Source organism: Actinia tenebrosa, unplaced genomic scaffold, assembly GCF_029948245.1.
Source record: "Actinia tenebrosa isolate PJP-AT-01 unplaced genomic scaffold, QUT_ActTen_1.0 PGA_scaffold0__85_contigs__length_37466705, whole genome shotgun sequence".
NCBI classification, from domain to species: Eukaryota; Metazoa; Cnidaria; class Anthozoa; order Actiniaria; family Actiniidae; genus Actinia; species Actinia tenebrosa.
In genome coordinates, this window is record NW_028292569.1 from 8,254,293 (window position 1) to 8,280,155 (window position 25,863).

The 25,863-nt window shown below is 35.7% G+C and overlaps 3 protein-coding genes across 4 annotated transcripts in view; 2 read left to right on the forward strand and 1 right to left on the reverse strand.

The window, feature by feature from the left end:
• Window positions 1-8,081: 8,081 nt before the first annotated feature.
• LOC148913381 (uncharacterized) lies at window positions 8,082-16,189 on the reverse strand. 2 transcript variants are annotated; one of them, XM_089029445.1, is made up of 3 exons: window positions 15,799-16,189; window positions 15,487-15,722; window positions 8,082-8,679 (listed from the first exon to the last, which is right to left on the reverse strand). In XM_089029445.1, exons 1-3 carry the CDS (start codon window positions 16,083-16,085, stop codon window positions 8,561-8,563), a joined length of 642 nt encoding a protein of 213 aa, XP_088885571.1. In that variant the 5' UTR covers window positions 16,086-16,189; the 3' UTR covers window positions 8,082-8,560. The 2 variants fall into 2 exon arrangements, with proteins under 2 accessions (XP_088885571.1, XP_088885575.1); XM_089029449.1 differs by lacking the exon at window positions 8,082-8,679 and adding an exon at window positions 15,126-15,400 and having other exon boundaries at window positions 15,799-16,183.
• A 1,787-nt stretch (window positions 16,190-17,976) lies between these two features.
• On the forward strand, window positions 17,977-20,857 carry LOC116295507 (galanin receptor 2a-like). Its single transcript, XM_031703337.2, has one exon. The coding sequence runs from the start codon at window positions 18,196-18,198 to the stop codon at window positions 19,276-19,278; it is 1,083 nt and encodes a 360-aa protein (XP_031559197.1). The 5' UTR covers window positions 17,977-18,195; the 3' UTR covers window positions 19,279-20,857.
• A 1,595-nt stretch (window positions 20,858-22,452) lies between these two features.
• LOC116295506 (uncharacterized) overlaps window positions 22,453-25,863 on the forward strand; it is a 51,658-nt gene continuing 48,247 nt past the window's right edge. The window contains exons 1-3 of the mRNA XM_031703335.2: window positions 22,453-22,819; window positions 22,927-23,047; window positions 24,794-24,881. Coding sequence (XP_031559195.2) covers window positions 22,705-22,819; window positions 22,927-23,047; window positions 24,794-24,881 — 324 coding nt within the window. The 5' untranslated portion in view covers window positions 22,453-22,704. The remainder of the gene's footprint in view (window positions 22,820-22,926; window positions 23,048-24,793; window positions 24,882-25,863) is intronic.

A 25,863-nucleotide genomic window follows, 5' to 3' on the forward strand; every position in this document is an offset into this window, starting at 1 on the left:
ACAGCACAGCAAGCAAGTTTTTTATTTCTTTTATAAAATACAAATTACAATAATAGATAGGAATGACGCAACGGAAAGTGCGCGCGCGTGCAATGTGCTCTTATAAAGCACGCGCTCCAAACCAATCAGAACGCGACATTCATAACAGTTATTTTATAAAACAAAATAAGAACTAAATTATGCCCAATGAGCGCGCCCGATTTATTGTATTCTCTTGTGTAAAAATACTAATATGCTTTTAAAAAATATAAAAAATATTATCCGGATACGGTGGGATTCGAACCCAACGACAGGAAAAAAAAAAGACAAAAAATCGATCCCACTGTGCCATACCCCCGAGACATCCGCAGAGCTGGGGCGTCGTATGGACTTCGGACCTGACGGCGATTAAATCCTTCTGCCCTTGGGTGTACGAATTACGCAAGAAAATGTTCTAGCCGAAGCATCAGGGGAGAGACCAGCCGGCCCCCAGACCATATCGGCTAATCCCTTGCATCTCTGCCACGCACGGAATCGGTTGAAAGACTAATGCTAAAAAGGCTAGTCTATCCGGTGCATTGTTTTCACGGCTATTGTTATGCTGATTCACCTGGAAACGTGGCCCAGTGGAAAAAACTTGGGATTCAGTGAAGTCTGGTTGCCCAGGTTAGTACCAGGATGGGTGACCTGAAGCTAATACCTACCGACTTTTTTTTCCTTTTTTTTCTTTTTTCTTTTCTTTTTTTTTTTTTTTTTTTTTAAAGATTTTTTGTCCCAACTAGATACACATAAATTAAAAGAGCCTTTTGAAACCAAGTCGATTTGAACCCCTAAAAGGTACGATCAAATATGATGGAAAGTGATTGTGCTGATATCGTTTAATCAATGACTGGACAACATCTTTCTTCTGTTCTCATGTTTGTTCTGATAAACAAAAATTGTCTTTTTTAAAATTTTTAATTAAGTCTTGTCATGCAACGCAATGCAAATCAGGAAGGTAGTAGAACTTTTTGTGTTCGTGCAGACATAGTATTTAATATCTTCACTTTTGCCTTGGGGCTCGTCTTCTTACGATGTAATCTTCATTCAGCTAAGAGGATTAATGTAGAATGCCCTCCCATATGCGCCACCTTTATGCTTTTGACATCATTTATAGATCAAAGCACATAGTTTTGAAGCTAAATTTCAAGAAGATTTTTACCTCGTAAATGCACTTGACTTCAATTCAAAATCTTTAACTTGAAATTATTTTTTAAAAAACTGTTTGATTTTTTGAGGGGAAAAGCTCCAGACATGTTACCCGAGTTACCCAGGGTTCTCCAGTGCGACTGCGGTGTTCATGCTAGCTGTCCTACAATCCTTTCAAGGCCTTTCGATGTAGCATGCATGCTCGAAGACTTAGTAAAACAACAACAACATACGAAACAGATTGTTTCAAACACACACACACAATAATCACAGGGGCAATTTTCGAAAAAAATCACTATTTAGCCTCGCTGACGTCATAGTAACCTTCCCTTATTAATACTTAACCGAAGTTAGTCTATTCGAGCTAGAAAATAAAAGGAACGAGCCGACACTAAAAACGTCTTCACAGCAGGCTATATACGGATAAGGACACTTCTACAATACGGACACCTCTACAATTCGGACACTTCTACAATACGGAAACCTCTATAATACGGAAGCCTCCATAGTACTTCCACACCTCTACAATACGGACACTTCTACAATACGGACACACCTATAATACGACCGGACACCTCCATATCATGACACCTCTATAATACTGACACTTCTATTAATAGGACACCTCCATGTTACTGATAGTTCTTTAGGTCCCGGCAAATTAATTCACCATACATTCTCTTGAAATAAAAATATATAAAGGACAGCTCCATATTAATTAAGAACAATTTATCTGGCCTTTTGCGGTCGGCCAGGCATCCGTTTAGAGAGGTTCCACCTTATGTCTGGAATATTTATTGTAACTACAGCTAAATCGCGCAAAAGATTTTTCTTGTTTAATAGTTTCAAACTTTATATTTTAGATTTATTTTCGAAAAGTTCGGGATGCATGCAATCTTAGTATACAAATTATTTTGTGGCTTTCGCAATCAATTTGGTACAAACCGGTGCAAACGGTTCTAATAACGTATCCATTAATGATAATAATAATAATAATGATAATAATAATAATAATGATAATGATAATGATAATGATAATGATAATAATGATGATAATGATAATGATGATGATGATGATGATAATGATAATGATAATAATAATGATGATAATGATAATAATGATAATAATGATAATGACAATGATAATAATAATGATGATAATTATGATAATGATAATGATAATGATGATAATAATAATAATATAAATAATGATAATAATAATGATATTAATATTAATATTGATAATAATAGTGTGACCCTGAAATATCACGTTCCACCTATGACGATGATTCACCAGTGGAAGAATGTACCAGACATAGTTCTATCAGTAGACACTCTAATCAACTGTTAAACACAAAAACGTACAGAATGCACAAACTACAAGATAGTGGAGTCTCTTTCAAAAGAGAAATCTACATTGAACTCAGTCCCTGCTTGGAGAATGCTAACCAAAAGTAGTTGACCCATAATTCCTTTCGGCGAATGCTGTCAACTCAGCTGGAAGTTTTACTTTCATAAGCTATTTTCCCACTAAATGTCCTATAAATTGTTTAACCAATTAGTCGCTTTAGCATTCAGTCTTATCACTGACATTTAAAAAAGCTAAAGAAAGAAAAGAAAAATAAAAACCTTGTCAGGTTTACACTAATTGAAGATAAAAATGATAAAACTACCACGACACATTTGGAACTAATTAGAACTAAGCTCGATAAAATCTAGATGGCACGGGAAGACATACATGGTTTAAAGTGCCTTTGAAGTGAAGCTGACACTTCCATTATGTTAATACCGACTGCGCGTGTCAATCGCATACATGACGTCACATACAACTCACACTTAAAATAGAAACCGAGTGGCGGGAAAACTGATAGGACAGATTCTCAAATACCGTAAATTTTGCACGCGTGCCATTGTATATTAAACTTGTAGCCGTGTTGAAGGCGGGCGAGAAATAGACATGGGTAAGCATGAATAGAAAAGGTGAAGAGTTATGATTTGTTACGACATTGAAAACTATGGAATCATTTTAATGTTAGCGTTGTAGCAAACCGTAACATATACGTGCTGTAAGTCAGTAAATCATATGGAGGGGAAGTAGGGAACGTTTTGTTTTATTGAAATTAATGGAATGACCCATTCTTAACAGTGACAGATCCAGGATTTTTAGAAAGGGGGGTTCCAAAATGGCCGCCGCGCAGAAAAATCTGGTAAGGTTGGCTTTGACAAAAGGGGGGTTCCACATAAAACCCACGGTTCCACCCCTATCTCCGCCACTATCTAGAAATCCTGGATACAACTGGTCTGAAAGTGGACAGGACCAGTGATGGCATCGATGGTTTTTATAGTCTTCATGCACAAGACTACACTAGATAAAGTATTTTGACAGTTTAATCTTGCTATATTAGTCAACATGGCTGTCATCTTTTTTTCTTCACTATATTAAGCTCTTGATCATGATTACTAGCCCACCTTAAATAATCACTCATCGTGAATCATGTCTAGGTTAACAGTGTGGTGTTTTCGTGATAATCGCGTCTTGAGCTTCTCTGTCTGTCAACCATCTTAACATTAAACTGAATCAGTAAATCTCACGTCGTGTTCCGCCGAGTTTATTCTACCAAAGTCTTGTCATCTAAAGGTCTTTAAATCCATGGTCTTTCAACTCATATATTCAACTGAAAATAATTCGGTTCTCATTGACATATTTAACAAGTTTATACTTTTCCTAAAACTCTTCAACGTGGATTTGTATCGGATTAGCTAATAACGCTGATGCGCTACGAGGGTCTAAAATCATTGGTGACAAACAAAAAACATCATTTAAGTCAGTATAGATCTTAAAGTAAACAATTAAAAACCAAGCACGCCCTATTTTTTATGTTTGATGTCGGGTTTGAATTTCGATGGAAAACCTGTCCCGGGTTTTGAATTCAGCATTATTGATACTAACAGGGGAGAGCGGGGCTGAGTTCAAAACCCGGGACAGGTTTTCCATCGAAATGCGGCCCTCGATCTTGAATTTCAATGCAAACCCTCGCTCTAACGTTTTAACCTTTATATATAAAACTGTAAATAGGCCGTTTGCACGATGGCGTCACTACCAAAATGCTTCGCGAGTTTCCTTTATTATACAAATTCATATTGCCTCATGAAAAAGTAAGAATAGACGTAAAAAGAATTTGATTTTTCATAATTTGCTAGAGTGGAATCTTTTATTCAACATTTTACCGCTTTACTTCTTGGCGAAATGTTTTCCCATTTCAGACCATGTGTATCATCCTAGAGTATCATTTCTTTGTTTAACAGTTGCGCAAGAGAAAACACATGAATATGGATACAACTGGAGCAAAGAATCCGTAATTATTATCAAGGGAACGCTTCGTGGTCTGAAATGGGAAAACATTACCCGCAAGGTAAAGAGGCCTAATGTGGAAAATAGCGGAGAAGGCCAAGGGCCGGGAAAGAAGAACTTTATTTGCACCCTTTATTACAATTTTTGTTCTAATAGACCAGTTTCGAATTCCAAATTACCGCTGTGTTCCTTGATTACAGACTCATTTGCACAGGGTTAGCCTCGTATCAGTGTTTAAATATTCACAAATACCAACGGTAAAGTAAAGAATGCACAACTTCAACAATACAAACACTTCGAAACTCGACGGACCTTGACTGGAACACGAATATTCTGCACGAACTCGAGGCTAATCCTGTGCAAATGAGCCTATAATCAAGAAACACAGCGGTAATTTGGAATTCGAAACGGGTCTATTTACTTTATTTTATATTATGTTTAAACAGATTGAGGGGTACCAACTTCCAAAAATAACTGGGAAGCTAAAAATGCTTGGAAGAAGGATGAAAACAGTCTTGTTACTGAAAGATTTTCATGCTGGAGAGATAGAGAGTAAATGGAAAGAATCCTGTCACTTATACTAATAAAGTAAGATGCTTTGGGATCATTGCCTAAAGGTTCAATGCAGATCTATTTACAAGAATTTTACTTGACAATCTCAGTGTTTAACCTGTCCGCACTCAGAGATCTTAAAGTGGCTTTTAGTGGCACATAACTACTTGTTTTTGTCCGGATTTTTTCTCTCTTTTCCCTCCCTAGCTCCACCAATATATCTTTTTCTGTAGCTTTGAGCTTCTACTACTCTTATCCATTCATTTTCTATGGAAAATTTTATCAAACAAACTCTTACATCGAATTATCGTCATTTCATTTATTCAATGACTTTAAAATTTTTTACTGTGCCAGTCATTAAGAAATTAGATAGACTAGAGGTCATAAATAATTCAAGAGTTTTTAACCACATTAGAAGAGCTCCTTTGAATGAAGAGGTGATTATTATTAGCAGAGAATATCGTTCAATCAGGCCAAGCTTACCTGCCTAAGTGAAAGATTTTGCGAGGCGGATAAGCGTGATAACCGTAGCAAAGTGATTTTAGTATGCTATTGCTTTAGACTATCACTATTTTCTTGGCGTGTTCTCAACAAGATAATTTGTTTGATAACAGTGAAGTATGCTTCCTGTGTAGCTACTAGTACTTAATTTATTCATGCATAGATTTAAAAAAGGAAGAAAAAGAAAAGGTTTAAGTCTGGATGAGTTAGCATTTGGACTTAATGAATGAATAAAGAAATATTAAAATGAACTGAAAACAAGAACAAAGGGAAATCAGAAAGAAAAAGAATAAAGAAAGGAAAAGGAAGGAAAAAAAAGAAAGAAAGAAAGAAAGAAAAAAGAAAGAAAGGAAGGAAGAAAGAAAGAAAGAAAGAAAGAAAGAAAGAAAGAAAGAAAGAAAGAAAGAAAGAAAGAAAGAAAGAAAGAAAGAAAGAAAGAAAGAAAGAAAGAAAGAAAGAAGACAAGAAAAGTCTGAAGGATATATTTGGTTTTTCTTTTTCTTTCCTTTTCTATGACAATATTAAAAAGTTATACCTTTACCATAAGTGCGGTTATTCAGCAATATCACATTACCTGGTGCTTCTACCTCACAAGTTAACAGCGCTATTAAAAATTCTGACTATACCCAACTATTTTATTCAGATATACTGATGAATTGTCATTTTCAAGAATCTGTCTTTTACAACTGCAACACTTCTTTCATTTCTTAATTCAAAAAGCCGAGAACTTTCAATGATATCAAAATAAACTTACATAACTAGAGCAATATATCTGTAGAAGGCCGCCATATTCTAGAGTGTCACTATATTTGCCTCAAGGGAAAGAAAACCTTTTAACACATGATAAAACCAGAAAAAAACAGGCCTTTCGATCTAAATAAAATTTTACTGTTAGTGATTCAACATTTGATGCTTTTAACATGTCACAAGTGATACTGGCTTGCAGAAGATGAGTATTTTAATTCAAGTGTATTTTATTATTCATGCTCTTTGTATTCTCTTCCCGGAATTCTTTTTTCTTCCAAAAATTCCTTTAACTAGGAATTTTTTTCTTAAAAATTAAAGAATAAGGTTGCCGTGCCTAATTTTGAGCTAGATTGGAATTGAAAAGCTATATCGAATGGACTAAATTCAGAACTACAGGATACCGTCTTATCTGAGAAGCAGAGAGTGTGTGAAAGACATGCATTAGTATTATCAGCCCGTACTAATATCAGCCATTCAGTCTCGGTGCCAATTCTAACAAGTACATATCTGTATCGTACCTACGCATTATACACACTGACCGCATTAGAGTTATAATAGTACCTAGCGCTTACCAAGTCTAATGTTCACGAGTAAATGTTTTGATGGTCGACGCTAAAAAGAATAATGTTGAGTCGAGGCTTGTTTGAAAAAAATTGTCTGTTGTTTGACCTTCACTTATCAGAACTAGTAATAAGGTAAGATGGTTTTTTGATCAATTGTTATTGTTTAAGCTTTAAAGTTTCGTTCTTTCCATCCCAACAAAAGCGAAAAACGAAAAACAAACCAAAAAACAAACAAACCATATACAAAAACACACACACACACACACACACACACACACACACACACACACACACACACACACACACACACACACACACACACACACACACACACACACACACACACACAAAACTAAAAAAAATGGCAAAAAAGACCTTCTAGAGTATTTACTAGCTTAGTATATGAAGCTGATGTTAGATATGTTATTTTCATTCGCAATAAATTGTGGATCAACTGCTAACTCGATCTAACAGGACATGCAGCGAAATCAGTTACATTGCTGTTGCTCATAGCGCCAAGGCTTGCGATTGATATACAATGCCAGAGGTTTTATTTCTAGAGATCTGGCCACACATGCATGATAGGAGGATAGTTTAGGACTAAATGGCGGTACTTTGGTGGTATATCCGTATATCCACTTATCTTTCAATCACAGCTGAGCTGAGAGCAGCTCCCTGGATGACGAGAGAGTATAAAAATATCCTTTGCTCTCGATTTGAAGAGAGAAGCGACAGATGACAGATTTTAGAGGGTCGTCAATGACTGAAACAGCTGGGTATACATAAAATTTGTAAAACTTCCTTTTAGCTTTTTGTCATCAGTCAGAGTCAGTCAATAGAGCTGATCCATATCGATGCTAATACTTTCTACCAGCGTGGACATTAATTTTCATTCAACGTCGCAATATTAAATACAGTCATAAACTTACTTTTACGTTCGGATACTTCCTTCTCAGTTATTTACTTATTATTGAGCAGTTTTCGTATGATTGTAAAAAGCTCACGGTCGTGAAACGCCAAGTCATACGCCAGACCAATCACATTGCTTGATAATCTATTTTCTCCATCCAATCAAATACCCGAACACGGCACGGACATGGCCACGCCCAGGCCACGGCACTGTCAGACCAATCGCGTTCAACCACGCGAGAAAAATAATCAGAGAAATAAAATTCTAGAAAACATTATGGTCACGGCACGGCAAGCTTAGTGTAGTTCTCGTATGACCGTGAACACCGGCACGAACACGGTCGTGACACGGCAAGGGATACGCCAGACCAATCACATTTCAAGAGAATTTACTCTCCATCCACTCAAATACCCGGAACACGGCGTAAACATGGCGCGAAAACGGTCACGCCAAGGTCACGGCAATGGCAGACCAATCACATTGCGCGTGAAAAAATCAGCCAATTAAAATTCTAGAATGCATCACGGTCACGGCACGTCACGCTTACGGCACTGAGCTTTTCACAGTCATGCGAAAACTGCTCTAGAGCACTGAGCTTTCAAAGTCATGCCAAAACTGCTCTATTATCCAACACGCCCACGCAGTCCCAACTACTCAACTTAGTAGACGCAATCATTATCGGAATCCAAATCAAGATAAAGGTCTAACTTAGAATGGGGAGTGGTGGTCGAATATTTAAAGTTTGCTAAGTCGGAGCTTTCTAATCTTCTATCTTGTCTTTAAATTCGATCCCACAATCCTTTGCACCACGAGATGATTACCAGTCTTCCTTCGAGCCGTTATGGTGACTGTCAGAGGTGGTAGCTTGTTGTGTACGTACAAAATGCCTATGGTTTCGAAAACATTACAAAATCAGCTCAAAATTGTAGAAAATACGCTTATTTATCATATGACCCGTACGGCCCTGCTCGCGCGCTCTAATAAAACCATTGGAAAAAGTCACGTGATGGGGGCCGGACGGGTTGACGTAAGCGGGCCGGAAAAACCAGTCCGGCCCTGCTCGAATCCGCGCGCTTTCTTTTTTTTAATTATTTTTATTTCGTGAGGGTCATATGATAAAATGCTTATTGACTGAGTTAGGTCGGGCCGTACGGGAAAATATTTGGCTCTCGGTCATTTGTACGGACCTCGCTGCGCTTGGTCCGTACGACATGACCTCGAGCCAAATATTTTCCCGTACGGCCCGACCTAACTCAGTCAATAAGTACATAGTCTTGAAGGTTACTGAAAAAAAAAAAAAAAAAAAATGCTGGAGGTTTGTTTTTGGCCCTGTCGGCGAATGGTGTGTTAATGAATGTTAGGTCTAATTATTCAAATCATCGTATATTATCGTATCGTATCAAGCGAAGCTTTTATTTTTGAGTAAATAAGATTGAACCTTTTTCATCATAAAAAATGTAATGGGGACTGAATTACCTTCAGTGATATTCGATCTATCCCCGCTTCGCACAGGTCAGATGTGCATTAAAAAAATGCCATTCTAACGAGTGAACTGAGAACAAGTCTGAGATCGATCTGAAAAAGTCTTTCTGCGCTCTATTTTTAAGATGTCTTTCAATAGCTCACTGTTTCCACTTGAAATAAAGGATGCCACCCGTATCTCAAATTATGACTAGTACATTTCTACAATTTTTTTTTTTGTACAATTGCTGCAGGGAAGGAAGGGGAAGACTATAGCAAGCGAAAACAAACAGACGGATAGACGAACAAACAAACTATAACATATAGATCTACATTGATTTTAGAAAACGATTAGTATTACAATTTTTTTAGTTGCCTCAACTAAGGAGTCACGGCCGTTTTTGCTTCGAAACCAAAATCAGGCTCTGCCTATGCTGTTTTGGGTCAATATCGAATTGTCAAGCGGGATTAATCACTTTTATCTTCATATCTCAGTTGATCAGCGATATCTCAATACCTCAAAATATTTGAAGACCATAAATCCTGCTTCTGGTAGCTTCTTTTATCGTATTGCAACATTTAACCTCTTAATGCCTAGAGTCTCCCTCGCTGCCGCTAATGGTATCATCACGCGGCCGGGTCAAAAGCAGGGGCCTGACATTAGTGCCTTGTAGGGCGTGTTTATCGATTGTACGAATAAAGAATTGAACTGGAAGTTTTTCAACGAGCTTTCTTCATGTAATTCAAAAACCCACAGAACAAAAGAATAACTACCATATAGATGGGAAAGAGTAAAAATTAGTAAACCTGTGAAGTTTGTAGAAAGTAAGCTAAAGCGTCGCGAAGTTTTTTTTAAATACAAAATTCACACTTTTCAAATGTTATTACTTCGCAGCTTTTGAACTAATTATGAAGGGTTTGTTGGAGTCTTGCCTTTAGCAAAGGTTTTTCTTATAAAATTCGCGCAGCTTTTCAACAATCATTACTTCGCAATTGAACTTATCTCCTTAAAACGCCATATCCATAGTTTACGTGGTAAAACAGTTTTCATAACTTCAACATTATCTTTCCAGTTATGGCAATTCATCTTCTGTTTTACTCATTTAAAAAATACTTGATAAACGTTCGCTGACGCAGGGGAGCAAATCGAGAGCTAATTCATTGCAGGTCCCGTCGCTAGGAGTGGTTCAATGGTTCGAGCGAAGAATAATGTTTATTACTATTTTGGTTTTTCAAGAAACGGCATAATTAAGATTGGTGAGAAAAACGAACCCCTCTTTTCAAGGTCTAGCGAGGGGCCTGCATTGTACAATGGCAACAGAGTGTCCGCCAACTGTTGAAGAAGAACCGACCAGCCTGCAGCAGGGTACAACTGGAAAAGATTAAGAACACATCCAGCTTGATAAAGCTGTTGTCTTTACTTTACATGAACTTTGTCTTATCATCTTGAGATGCCTTTATATCCTTATCAGTTCATGTTCTCTATAAGATTACTTAACCACTTAAAGGACGATAGCATGCTGTTTTTCAATAGTGTTATCAAGGATGTACATAGCGAACGAACCACTTAGCTTTGACACCTTAGGGAAGGGGTTTTTTAAGTTCTTTCTTTGGTTGAAATTTTTGCTATCTGTCTGCCTGTTGAATAAAAGTCTTGTCTACAATACTTGAAGAGCTTAAGAAAAGAGGGCTTAGTGTAGACTTAAATATCACGTATCAAAGTTTTATAATAAGCTCAACAGGTTTTTTGGCTCAGTCGTCGCTAGATAACATCTCTTGACCTATGAATGGATAGCGCATCATAAAAATTTACTATCTCGGAGTAGATTGCTTGAGAAACACTAACGACTACCGATGCTTATGTTGCGATGTTGTAGAGCTTTGGCAACATTTTCGTCAATTTGGAGGTGATCGATCAAAAACAAGGTACTCAATCAAACGTTGATCAATACACTGTTCTTAAAATCTTGGGTAATTTCATAGTTATTGATGATATTAATGACTTCCATTATACAGCATAAGATGATCGAATAATTTCATGTTACAGCTGCGCCATAAAACTTTAAAATCCAAGCTCGAACGTTTGCCAAAATCATCAGTGATAATGATATTCCTATCTATCGCTCTCACTTTATCTGTTGTTATATCATAGAGGTGCATCAATCGTATACTTCACAAATAAACTGTTTTGTATTGGAAGGTCTCTCTTAAGTACTTACTCCTATTTTTAGTGTGTTTTGTTCAGCGTCAGACAATATTGCCGATATTCCATTACGGAGAGTACGCCATATATGGCCGGAAGTCAATGTGAAAATGAATATTTTTTTGACTGTAATGTCAAATAACCATTAACTTTTTTGCTTTTCTTTTTGACTTTGATTTGAAGAAATTGGGCGATTTAGCTCTTGTTAGCTTAATGGATCAGTTAAAGTCATTAAGATTTTCCCGTTCACATAAATTCGACTTCGCAGTGACTGAAGATGTCCGTCAAGTTTTACACTACAAATTTTAATGATATCTGACGAAAAAGCTCGTGGAAATATACTCAGGCAGAGTTTTGGTCTCTTTACGGTGTGGGTATCATATGTAAGTTAATACAATTGTTTAATGTATTGTGCTCTCCCTTGAAAATGCCACGAGGGCTTTTCGTTCCGGTTATTGGGCCGGCATTTCTCCCTTGGTAAAAATGATCAAGTCATGTGAGACTAATTGTCTGTTATGAATATTGGATTGAGCATTAAGTAAAACCACATCAAAAACAAATTCCCAAAAGCTTCCAGCTTCGATTCTACCGTTTATAAAGAAAAAAAAGTAAGTCAAATATGCCGGAAACTACATAATATGAGAAACTTTTCAATTCAAAGTAATTAAGTATATCAATCGCCTTCCCCCATGCAAGGTTTATAGCTCAACGCGGATCTTTCGTGCTTTTGTCGATCCATTTTTGCACCCTTTTAAAATAGGAAGTGCTCTTCTAAAGTGTTTGTTCGAGTGAGCTTTTTGTAAGGCAACGTGACCTTTAGTTATTTTTGTTCAAGAAAAAAATGGGCTCTTGTAACAAAGAAAGAAGAACGTAAAACGTAACGAAGAGCCGCAAGGTAGAACTTAATTTTCTATTACGTCACAGAGGATATAGAACTGAGAAGACACCAAAAAGACATGCAAAGAGTAATTGAAATCATGTCCACGGCAAGAAACGGCAGTTTTCCGAACGGTTAAATGTAAACTTCCCGTGAGCCCTTTGCTATGCAAAATAACCAAAATTAGTTTTTTCCTGTAAATGCATCGTATTTTACTTCTACTCCTGATAACATGACAACAACAGTTTCGGCAATTAAACAAGAATTTTGTTTTTCATGTACGCTTTTGACGTGTTTTCATCCAATCTTTCGAGCCTTCGTTTCATTTCATTTTCAGAGGGTCCTTCGCGGATATATGAAATGTTTCAAGAGGGAAAATAACACATATTTAGATTCGTATATTTGCCGCCACATTTTATTGTTGTGCATGATTAAAAACCATCCATTTGTCTCAAAGACCCCAAGCAAGTTCAGCCAATTCAGAAATGGGCTGGAAATTCCCATTTTAAATTAATCGCATTTCGCGAAGTCTGGTATTTGTTCAGGAAAAAAAACTATGGGGTCACAAAAGCAATCTTCCTAGATTCATAGGTTCATAGATTATCCGGGGTTGTAATAAGATGTCGAACTTTTGTTGACAAAATTTAAACAGATCAGAGAAAGCCGTCAAACTATCTTTTAATTTGAAAATATTTGATATTTGTAACTGAGCTCGATCGATAGGTCAATGTCAGTTCATTATATTTACGACAACAAATCTGGACCAATTTTAAAACTGAACAAATCAAGCTGAACAGGCTGATCATTACAGGTGGGATAAATCATCCACGTTGCTTTTGCTTATTATATTTTTGAAAGACACAATATATAGGAAAAAAGGTTTCATATCCAATAGGACTAATAGGAAACAAAGAATTTGCTATATATAGGTGAGTTGATAAAGTTTATATGTAGTATCGTTAGTCCATAATAGAGATTTCTTGTGAGATTTGTATTTTTCCTATTTTTTCTTCTCAAAATGAACTCTATTTTAGTTTCATTATTTTTCTCAGTCTTCAAGTAAAATGATGAAAAAGAACTCGAGTATGAAATTTTAGCCAATTATAGCAAAAATGACCTGATTCTGCAAGGCTTAGAGAAATATAATCTCCTGGGAATTACTGCTTCAGATGGATGATCTGAATTCATCTAGGAACTTTAATCATATATATACACTTACGGTATAATTAGCAATAGTCCTCGAGCCTGAATAGGCTATGGGTCAATAGCCCATGACTGAAAAAGGAAGAATGGGCTATCGACTCATAGCCCATGAGGAAGAGACGACTAATTGTTTTAGTCAAATCCAGCTCGTCGATAAAATGAATAGATGCAAACAATCTTTGAATTAAAGTTAAGTTTAATGTTTTGGTTTTCGAAACTATAGCTACTACTAGGTTAGAACTTATAGCCTAGAAGTATCTCATCCAATCAGAATGAAATATTGATGATAGACCACTAGTTAAATTTGATTAATATAATTTATCGGTTTTAGTCGATGACATAATTTTGGTATTATTAATTGCTAGTTTAGTCAGAATTATTCGAGTAATTTCATGGATATTTATAAATAATAATATAATATAATTTAATATTCAATTTAATAGCTTAAAAGCTTTATAAGTATTAAATGAAATTAAATCATAGTTTTATTATTAAAAACACTTATATTTTCGAAACGTTGGATTGCAGTCCTGGCCGAGGGTCAATGTCTCAAACTAAGATTTGCGAAGTGAAAAAATAGCGAAGCAAGTCTACATCTTTACTGAATTATTATTATTATTATTATTATTATTATTATTATTATTATTATTATTATTATTATTAAATGATTATAATAAATTTTCTTTTCTCCTTTCGCCGTTTGCTTCATTTGTTTGTCGGTACTTTGTGAACTTACTAATGAGCGATCTCGTTCTCTCGTCTATTGTTGCGGTTTATTGTCTCTACTTATTAGAATTTTTGCCGCAGCTATCTTTATTGATACTTTTACAAACAACCATCACTTTAATTTGGGAATAAATTGCATGTAAGATTCAAAAAAAAAAAAAAAAAAAAAAAGCATGGCTGAGTTTAAATATGCCTGTCTCTATACTCTATGAGATTTCGTAGAAAATGAGTGTATCATGGATATCAATCGCAAAGAGAATTGCTACTGTTAGGTTTAGAATTCAAGGTTTTGAACGTAAATTTCAGGACAAAACTAACACTAGGAAGCAAGTAAATAGTACTGTCGTCATCCACGTATTCATCTTTGAAAGCCTCAGTTTTAAAAAAAATTGTTTTTAAGAGGTTTTCTTGGCTGCTGGTATAATATCAACTTGTTATTGATGGCATCTTGAGGATGTTTTGGGAAAAAAATGTAATATTATCAAGAAATTTCACGAAAGGTCCAGAGGATCTCCAGACAACGTCAAGGTTCTTTTTCGATACGATGTTTCTCGAATTTTAGTTTCCTTTAGATCATAATCAGTACAAAAGTGTTTACAATTCTCCGTTCTCTTGCTTTTCTCTAAGGCCCCGTCCACGCGTTTTCGGAAATGTTTTTGTACGGATACGGGTTGCGTCCACACGTGCCCGTAAATTTTTGTGTCGGTATCCGCAATACACCGATCCCGCTTGTCAATCTCCGTTGTAAAAGTAGCCAATCAGAAGTCAAACTTTGAAAACGCCATTTCCGGTTTTAGACGACGCCATTTTGTCGGACAAGTTATCAAGGTCTGTGGAGGTTGATACCTTTTGTATCTGAGTAATATTTTCAGTAAATATTGCTTTGAGGCTTGCTATTGAAAGTTTTTAAGTTCCGAAAAATAACTAGAAGTATGGTCAAGCACTGCTGCTATGGTACTTGTAAATCTGATTCACGGAAAAGTGATATATCCGTCGTGTTTTTCCCCTTCCCAAAACCCAAAACAAGGCATGAAGACTGCCTTCGTTGGATTAAAGCTTGTGGAAGGCCTCACAGCGATTTTAACATCCAGAAAATTACGAAGGACACATATATATGTTCAAAGGTAAGCAATAAAATCTGAATAAAATAACCAAAAATAATAAGAAGTGTAAATATAACTGCTGACGAAAATAAAGATTTGATCTTTGTGTTGATCAGTTTACCTTTGTTTTGTTGTTTTGGTGAATACAGGCCTTTTTTCCCCGTCGCATAGCGTTTTGCCTTAGCCAAGATCATATTTACGACAGGTAGGGGTTTAATTTTGGTTCCTCTGGGCCTATGCCATTGCTGGGGTAAACTAGTACAAGACAAGGAAGTCGGTACTTCCTTCAGTCCTTTTTGCTGGTAGTGTATCAACGTGAAAACCAATGCAAGAATATGGGAACACGTTCCAGACATACTAAAACGAGATGCCACATTAGAATCTGATGATCTCACTTTTAAGTTATAAAGAAGATGAAGAGATGCATGCTTACCCTGCCACGCAAACGCAATTACAATCTGTAAAACGACGTTCCTCTGTAGAAATATCCATATGGAGTTTGTGTGGTGTTTCATTTTTGCGCATCGATTGGTAACATTTGCTTGAAACAAATGCATGTTTTTCTTCAGATGTTTGCAATTTGACATCAAAGACATAACTGTTTAGGAAATAGTTATATCCTCTCTCCTTAGATCTTAACGTGAGAGGTCGTGATCCGAAGAAGTTTAATCCAAAATCTTTGGGTAATGCATTCATCGATGTAACGCAAGGAACCGCCATATTGGATTTAATGTCCGAGGTTGCCTGGTTGCTATGCGTTGCTATGAAGGGGCGGAGCTTGAGGGATCGGTGTATTACGAAAACGGATACTAGTGGAAGGTGAAAACGATTCGAATACGCTGAGTGTGGACGCAAACATTTTCGTATCCGCAAAAACATTTTTGAATTTTTGAAAAAAAAAAAAAAAAAAGAAAAGAAAATTAAAACAAACCTTCTACAAAATCAAAAACAACAAAAACCCAACAGCAACGACGACAACGAAAAAACACCAGTACATGATTCTAAACAAATCAATAACGCCTTAAAAACTATGAATTTTCGCTATAGTAAAAATTACCTTCTCAGAACTTTAAAAAACATACATATGTATACTATTGTAAACATATACTATTGTATTTATCATTAAAATTCATTGCTAATTTTCTCAGCTTGAAATCTGAGATCAGTTTTCCTCGCCACGGAGACGCAAAAAGCAATAAACCTAAGCCCTATCGCTATATTACGCATTTCGAAATGTATCTATCCATAAAAAGCAGTTCAAATAATTGAATATCAGTCTTAAGCAAATATGTTTCAATTCAATCACGTTTAATTTTGGTAACGTTATTACTTATAAGTGTTCCTCCACTTGAAAGACGTTTCTCACTGAAGAAAAATCATCTCGCACTATGGCCGGGTAATATCAATTTCTACTCCACTATTCAATACAGTACGACGAATACATCTACTTAATTTATCGATTTCAATCAATTTTGTTTCTGACCGGCTTGCAGCTTTGTTGACATTTTTTGGTCAGCTTTGCTTAAGCCACTGGCAGCCTTTTTTAAAACAATCAGTAACATATATCTTAGACAACAGTCAAGGGCAGTTTTAAAATTTTTCCACTTTCAAGATTAACCAAATTGTATAGAACCGCTCAAACATTCGTATCCCACAGCTGTTTTACTTAGAAATACAAACAGTAAGAATATCTATCAGTTCTCGAGAAAATAAAATAAATAACACGGTATTATTGTGGTTTAATGAATGCAGAATCAATCCCTTTTTTCAGTTCATTTCAGTTTGCCGGCATTTTCCCCTTTTTGCAAAAGAGTACCGTTAATTTAGAGTAGGCAGGTACCGAAAAGCCAAAACAAAAATTTAAATGGCGGCAAATGTTTTGAATTCAATTAAACCGAGAAAAATAATTAAATTTAATTTTGCCAGGTTAATTTAATTTGCTTTACTAATAAATTTTTGGGGGGATACGGGAAACCACGATGGTTAAGTAAACTTTTGTTAAAATTATTATCTATACGATTGGGTCCTGTAAGGTTTAAGGGATAAGCATAATACAGGCCAAAAACATCATCTTCATCTTATTGGAAAATAAACGTTTTAAAGCCTTGGCCGTACCTAAGCAACTGGAATGAATTTCAAAATCACATTTTATAAGAGCGTGCGAGTGTTTTAAATTGATTGCAGGGCATATGAGGCGAAAGCATCATCTTTCAAAATCACACACATTTTATAAAAGTGAGCGAAAGTTTTAAATTGATTTCAAGGCATAAGCATAATATGAGCCAAAAGCATCATCTTCAAATTGGAAAATAAACATTTTAAAGCGTTGTCCGTAACTAAGCAACTGAAATGAATTCCAAAATTACACACATTTTAAAGTGGTGCTTTTATTAGTAATCATGATTATTTATTCATATCTTCTGCTGTCACCAACGTAATATTTCTGACCACATCACTGGTTTATTGCGCACCTTTGATTACTGAAATCGCATTCTTTTTACTTGGTAATGAAAGTGAATTATTTGGACTAAAATAATGTAATAGTAAATTGCTTCAATTCTAGCTGGCTTACTAATGGTTGTTCATAATTAACTCTGATCCAGGTACTGAATCGAGTGGTGAGACGACATAAGGAGACGATCTTCAGTTTCATATCTCGACTCGGTTGCTGTATGAAAGAGACACTTACGGTTATTATCAAGAGTAGAGATTTTAAGAAGAAAACTTGAGTACGCCCCTTTAAAAAGCTAAGAAAGCGTTCAATTGTCAAAAGAAGAACTTTGTATCGCATCGACAAGACTTTTCCCACAGTCTCAAGATTTCTCAAAAAATGTCTAATAATTCTTCACTGCCAAACCAAAGCTTGGTGGAACAATCAGCAATTGACTCCAACACTGGCGAATCATTGACTTTTAAGATTGTGAAGTTATCTCTGTATGCCCTAATATTTGTGATCAGCATGGTTGGAAACGCTCTGGTTTGTATTGTCATTGCAAGAAGACGTCGCATGCGAACTGTCACCAACTATTTCATTCTAAATCTGGCAATTGCAGACCTGGCAATCACTTGCATATGCATTCCGTTTGATATCCCAGTGCAAGAGAACAGCTACAATTGGCCATATGGGTATTTTATGTGCAAGATTCTTTATCCTTTACAAACCATGTGCATTTTTGCCTCAATCTTCACTTTGACAGCTGTAAGTTTGAACCGATTTTGGGCCATAGTTTATCCGCTAAGAAGACAAATGACAAAATCTAATGCTAAAATTGTGATTATTTTGATATGGATCATTTCATCAGGGCTAACAGTACCGTACATATCAGTACTGTACCTCGATGGAACTCAGTGTACCGAAAACTGGACGGCTATGGAATACAGAAAGGCATACACACTATGCCTCTTTATTTTCCAATATTTTCTCCCGTTGCTTGTGATTGGCGTGGCCTATGTCAAAATAGGCATTGAACTTAAGAAATGCATTGGCCCTCAAATTAACGTTGCACTTTGCCGAGCTCAACAAGATGATGCTCGTAAGGTAGTGCGCATGCTCATTATAGTAACACTGCTGTTTGCATTGTGTGTACTTCCCAATAATATCATGTGGATATGGTTAGACTTTGGAAACGGGGATTCGTATAAACATTTCTGGGACATGGTTGCCGTCACCAATATCATATTATTCGCTAATAGTGCAACAAACCCTGTGGCTTACACAATTTGCCATGAAAATTTCCGAGAAGAATTTAAGCAATACTTCAATTGTTATCATGGAATTTTGAATAATTTATCAAGTTCCATGCTTTCTCGCTCAGTTTTTAAAACCTTTCGAAACACGGAAGTGGAATCGAAAACCTCTCCTGAGATCCCTGAAGAAGTGTTATTGATTTATTCAAAAGAAACTGTTTTGTAGTCATATGATTTTACTTGTAACTCAATTCTTCGCTGTTTGGACAAATTCTTTTATCCGGCCTTGAGATCGAATTTTCTACTGAAAAATATACTTACATATTTAAGATTAATACCAAACAGGATAACATCTCAAACCTTGCATGCTCTTAATATCTTGAATGCTTTAGACTCATCATTTGCATTTTTGGAGACCGATTTCGAAATGAATCACTGAATGGAAGATAAAAAATTCAGCTATTCCAAAAAAAAGTTGAAGGCCGCCAATCACAATGCAAATAGCCATTCGCCCCTTCAACCTTTTTTGAAACAGCTGTATAAAAGGGTTTTAATTTAATATGACCACAGAACCATTTGAACTTTATAGATTATAAGTTGGTTTAAATATGTTTCGACAACACAGTATCTTTAATTTTAGAAATGATTTAGTTCCAAGATTTTGGGTATCTGACACATCGTCAAGAAAAGGATGTTTCATAATGTTTAATAAGAGCTCGTTGAATCTATATTCACAGGACCCGAAAGCTCTTTTAGATATAAATTATTTCTAAACAGATACTGTGTTGACAAAACATAACTAAACTAAATAAAACCAACACACAATCATATTCTGAATGTACACCTAATTCAAAAAACGTTGTCATCCCCAAAGGCAATAGGCAATAGGCGATAGGCGAAAAGCGATATGATATATGTCATTCCAAGATCCAAGAATAGCTGGAATGACTTGTGTTTCTTCTTCTTGTTCTCGTCAAGAGTATGGACCTTCGTGCTGAGACTGATTCGATGTTCTTTGTATTCAACGAAACCATTTCCATGTCGGAATGACTTATCGCCTATCGCCTTTGGCGATGACAACGTTTCTTGAATTGGGTGTATAAGATAGATATTAGTTGTTACGATTATGTCTCTGTTGTTTCAAAATAGTGGTATATTATTTAAGCTCCGAATTCTACAGATCCCTTTTTCGTCTCATTCGTCAAATACAGCTGATTTAGAACAAATGCTATGCTGAAGACTAATCAGAAGATTTTGTAAATACTGCATCTTAGGCCCGCTTTACAAGCAGGTAGGGTTAATCCGCCAGCTACATGGTCAATAGATAGCTCCGTCGGCTTTAAGTTTTAAGATTTCAACATGGAATCCCCTCTCAACTGCTTAACCATAAAACACCCTGGGAGGATGTTGGGGATGGCCGATAATTAGCCAAAGAACAACAGCGAAGGAGCTAAAACTAACCTTGCAAATAGCCATATTTTCAAGATGGCGTCTATATCACCCCTAAAAGCGGCCCCACAATGCATTGCAATAACAACTCGACCCAATTTTTCCTTCAACCTTGAAACGGCTTTCTCGCTTCGATGCACAGGCACGGTTACATTTCAAGATGGGACTATTCATCCTTCACTAAGCTTTCCAAAGCTAAAGAGAAGTGTAAAGGACGTTAAAGATGATTCTACTATTCAACACTAAGACCAGATATCTGAAATATCTATCTGAAATAGTGACGTAGAAATGACGTCACTGCAAAATGAAGGTGTCATAAATACTGTGAAAATTGACAAGCGAAAAATAAAAACCTGTCCGCCATTGCAATAAAATATAAGACTCAGTTATTGTGTTAGAGTGCTAAAAATTAATCCGTGAAACACTAATTACTAAATAGTACAAAATAGTGCTCATTAAACAATGGAAAACAATGGAATTTGCATGAAATTGTGCTATTTAGTATTACTAAAGTTTCACGGTTATATTGTTTGCACTCTAGCAACGTTTTTTTTTTTTCATTTTGTGGCCTGGAAATCAATAATTTCAAGAGGTCTAACGCCTCAGCTGGCAAACTTTCTCAATTCTGATTGGCTAATATTTTCTCTCGGATCAGCTTGAGAGGATATATTTGTTAATATTTTAAAGTCTCGATATTAATAACCTACAAAACGCTTGTTAACACATTATACAATCATTGGCTAAACGTTCAGTCTTGAACCAGCTGTACGATCTATGGGTACACTTCAAATTTGATCACTACCACAGCACTCCCCCAATAACCAGTTTGCCCACTTCGGGAATTCCCTTTAAAGAGGTTTTGCACCATCACGTGAAGGTAGCCATGTTAGATGGCAAGAACAATACAATTGTTTTACATGAGAAAGAATTCCATTCCTGAGAGCAAAGGGATTTTATTGTTTTGCTATATAACCACAGGCAGTCCAAACTGTATTATGGGCGCCGGCACGTGATGGTGCAAAGCTTCAACTTGCTCAGTTTGCCGACTTCTGGATTTCCTTATTGGACTTGCAAAAAATAACGTCCTCCTTTTCTTATCCAGCACCACACCCCAACTAATCCTACCCCCACTCTGCTAACTAACCAACAGCACCAGTAACATTAAAGAAATTAAACATGCTTCAAATTAGCCAATTCCAATCAGTAATTCATACAGTACTAGACCATAATGCTAAAAGGCCTACGATAGTGCAAGCAAAATTATTGCAAATGCAGACAACTACAGTGCAAACATCCAATCGTCTTAATCCATAAGTCGCTTAGCAGGAAGATACAGGGAAAAAAGCAAAATCTATTCAAAGTTTCATGGATTCGCAGCTGAGACGACTACCCGTTGGAGCGCGTCCACGTATATTTGTTCTCTCTCATGCAGAGTAACACATGCCAGAATTAGTATTTTCCGCGCCAAATACTTGTTTTGACGGTTAAGAGAAAGATGGAAACTAGTAAAGAAAAAATGCGAAGAAAAGATATTCTAAGTTGACTGAGAAATGAAGACTCATCTGTGACCATCAATAAAAATATTATATTATATTGGCCATCAGTTTTCAGAATTTCATTGTTACTTTCAATTTTTCCGGGAAAATAGTCTAAGTATTTTGTTTTCTTGGTTACAAAGGAATTGCATATTTTGATCCCTTTCCCGCCGCTCTTTTCTCGATTTCCCCCACATTTTTTGGTTCTTTATCGATAAAATAATTCAATGGAACTTCTTAAGCACCAAAATACTGAAAGTTTGAAAGAAAACATTAAGAAATAGGTAGAAAAGTCGTCTAATGTTGATTAATGAAGATAGAATGCACTAAAGTTTATTAATAACAAACACGGTTACCATGGTATCATGACGTAATTTATCATACAGGATTCGGAATAATTTAATTTTGGACCTCAATCAAAGAAAAGTTACAAAAGCACGATATTTACAAAGACGATCTCGCTAGATGTGCCAATTTGAAGGAATAATACCTACGAAGCTAAAAAGTTAAATGGTTTTATTTAACAGAGAAAGAGAAGGAATGAGGATTTTTTAGAGATCAGTGCATGAATGGAGCCAAATATACACTGCTGACATTCTATTTAAACCGCCAATTGTTCGACAATCGCTTGAAAAGTTGCAAATACTGCCTTGGCTAAGATATTGCACATGGAAGATTTTTTTCGTCCGGTTAATTTCAAGAGAAAGCATATTTCAGCTCTTGGTTTCTTGTGGATAATCTCATGGCTTCTTGTTTGCTTGGCTACTCGAACCACGGCTGCTGGTAAGACGTATATTGTACTTAGAAATGTGAATGTTTACCTCGAAATCTCAAACTTTACTTTTAAGCAAGCATCCAACTAACGAATTTTGTATACTAATAATGTGTAGGGCCTTGCGATTGTTCAGTGTGTGGCTCACAGTGTAGTGGAAATATTGAGTGTCCGGCAGGACAGTTCTTGGTGTCAAACGGAAGCAACTGGGGATGCGTACAATGTCCTTCGGGTTATTTGTAAGTACCAAGAGAAACGTCAAAAAGTTATGTTGATTCTTTTATGAAACCTATAAAAGTTATTTGCGATTCTTTGCCGTCATTTTAGTGTTCCTAGATCATAAACTTTATTAATATACCGTACATAACTCTTTGCATTTGAAAGTTAGGTCCATATGGTGCATACCATGGTAACTTATGAAGATTATTAATGATCCGTGTCCGTATAATTGGTTAGACCACGAATTTTTTTGTGCTCTGAGAAGATTTGATTTTATGTATATATGTATGCGAATACTACCGAGAGCTTTAAAAGGGACCTATAATTCTTAAAATTTAATCCGTCATACGCTCGAACTTAAATTTATAGTATGTCAGTGCCTCAATCAGTTAAAATTATGACTGGCATTTGGGTAAAAGATAATTCAATTGTCAGCTAATTGCATAACTTACTTTTATGAGGAACTTTGCCTACAGATCCCATGTTCATGTATCTGTATTCTAAACTAAGCACCCTTGCTAAATCTATAAAGTTTATTTACAAAACCAAAAGATGTTATGTTGACAATTTTTGAGGACAATAATAAGGATTTTTGTTCTTTTCCACTGTTAATGTGCAGTGAAAAGAAATATGGTTTTTTGCCACTGATGTAATTGCTTTGCCTTGATCTAAACAAAAGTTGCAACGTGGAAATTGGGAAATAGCCCTGTCAGAGTATGTAAAGGTACCAAACGATTTTATTTGATTTTACAGTAGCCTTTTGCCTGATTTTCCTGTAATGACTTTGTCTGGATCAGCGCATAACATTATGAAAACAGTAGCAAGTCAAAGTCATTCATGATCAGCCTTCAATATTTTTTTACAAGTCAACCAATATTCCATTTTCTTGGCTCTGTTGTCATATGCATGATAAAATCTATCTAAAATCTACAAAGCTTTCGCTGTTTTATTACAGTGTGGGACAATCACAACAGAGCTAGCCTCCAAACTAAGTGAAAGCCGAAAGATAGAATTAGAATTTAGAAGTTGGTTTTTCAAGAAGTCATAGGCTTCCGAAAACTTGAGCTGGTACTTTTTTGATGATGGTGGTATTATCTTCTCTTAGAAAAAAATTCAATTGCAGACTAAATTCAGCACCCTGGAAACTAAATGATTCTTATAACTCCTATCAATAACTACTCACCCATTAATGAATTCACTTAGTTGGTCCCTTTTTTGGCCATATTTAAGATAATGCTTCATTAGTGTATGCACAAAAATATTTATTTTAGTATAGTATATTTATGATATTTTATAGGGTACCAATATACTAGGCAAGTAAATTTGCATATTTAAATTTAAATTTTAATACAATTCTCTTGATAATTCCCATGTATGATTAAATGTTTCCCATTTTCGCCATATAATATATGCCAATCAGAGAATACTGTAGTCGTTACTACAAGTTATCAGACCTTATCACAAACTTGAATAAATTTGAAAGTAGAAAAAAGGAAAAAATCTTCCAATTTGATATATGTCTTCAATAATGCCAGCTTAACTATATGTTTTACTTCTATTCCCAATCTGCTAGAACATTCCAGTACTATCAACTAAATAAATTTATATGAAAAAAAAAAAACCCCAAAAAACTATGCCATTCTTATCACGTGTCTCAAAATTACAACTTAATAAATGTTTTTTAGATTTTGATATGGGTTTTTGTAAGCACATTTTATAATGTTGTGCATGTAATTTGATGATGTATTTTGTTCTTTTATTTTTAGTTGTCCTGGTGGACGAAATGCTTCGCAGCCATGCCCTTCAGGATATTATACACAAAGTCCAGGAAGAATGGATGAAGGAGGTTGTGAGGTAAGAAAACTAAGCTATTATCAGTATTGATGTGCATTATACAATAAGGTGTTCTGGCTGGTAAATGGCTTAATTTTTAAAATGTTCACTTAGACTGACTCTGGCTAGTTAATGACCTTCTCCTATAATTTCAAAACCTAATAAAACCCCTGGTAAGGTGTTGGTAAATGGTTAGTATATTACATGGTTGATCATCATAACTTTGTAAACATGATGTTTAGTGGCAATAAAACCAGTTAGTCTCAAATGCGTATGTTATAAAAGTATACTGTATTTTACTTTTGACCAAATCCTTTAACCAGTTTTTTTTTGCTGTACACGCTGTATAGTAATACTGGTTTAAGAAATTAACAAATCATAATAAATACATTTTGTACATACTGTCTAAGAAAACCTAAACCCCCCTTCCCCCAACAAAAACATTTATATTTGCAGACATGATGACTTACAATTAAATATAATAAAGAGTGAATTCCAGCTCCTTTGCAGAATTTTTAAAATTGTGATAATACAAAAATAAGTAGTTTGACTCTGTGACTCCTTAGTTTAAATACTACTTAAATTACTCATTAATAATTCATAAGCTTATGGTCCAGTTGCCGCCACCATACACGTCACGTGCATGAACCTTTATACCCGATAAAGTCCTCTTCATTAGTATTCAAGTGATTTTATATAAAGACACATGTGTCTTTATATAAAGACACATGTGATCTTTATATAAAGACCACTCGAATACTATGAGGATGACTTCATCAGGTATGAAGTATACATCCAAGTTTAGATGAAGACATAGAGCTTCATCAAGGTCATAGTCAACCCTAATGATCTTTGACTAACGTGCCTGTCTTTGCCTTGGCACGCAATATCCAACGTGTGCGAGCTTCTATTGAATCTGGTTGCGCATGCCCGTGACGTCAAATCTCTATCGAAGTATAAAAATCCATGTTCGTGACATGTATGGTGGCACCAGTTGAACCAA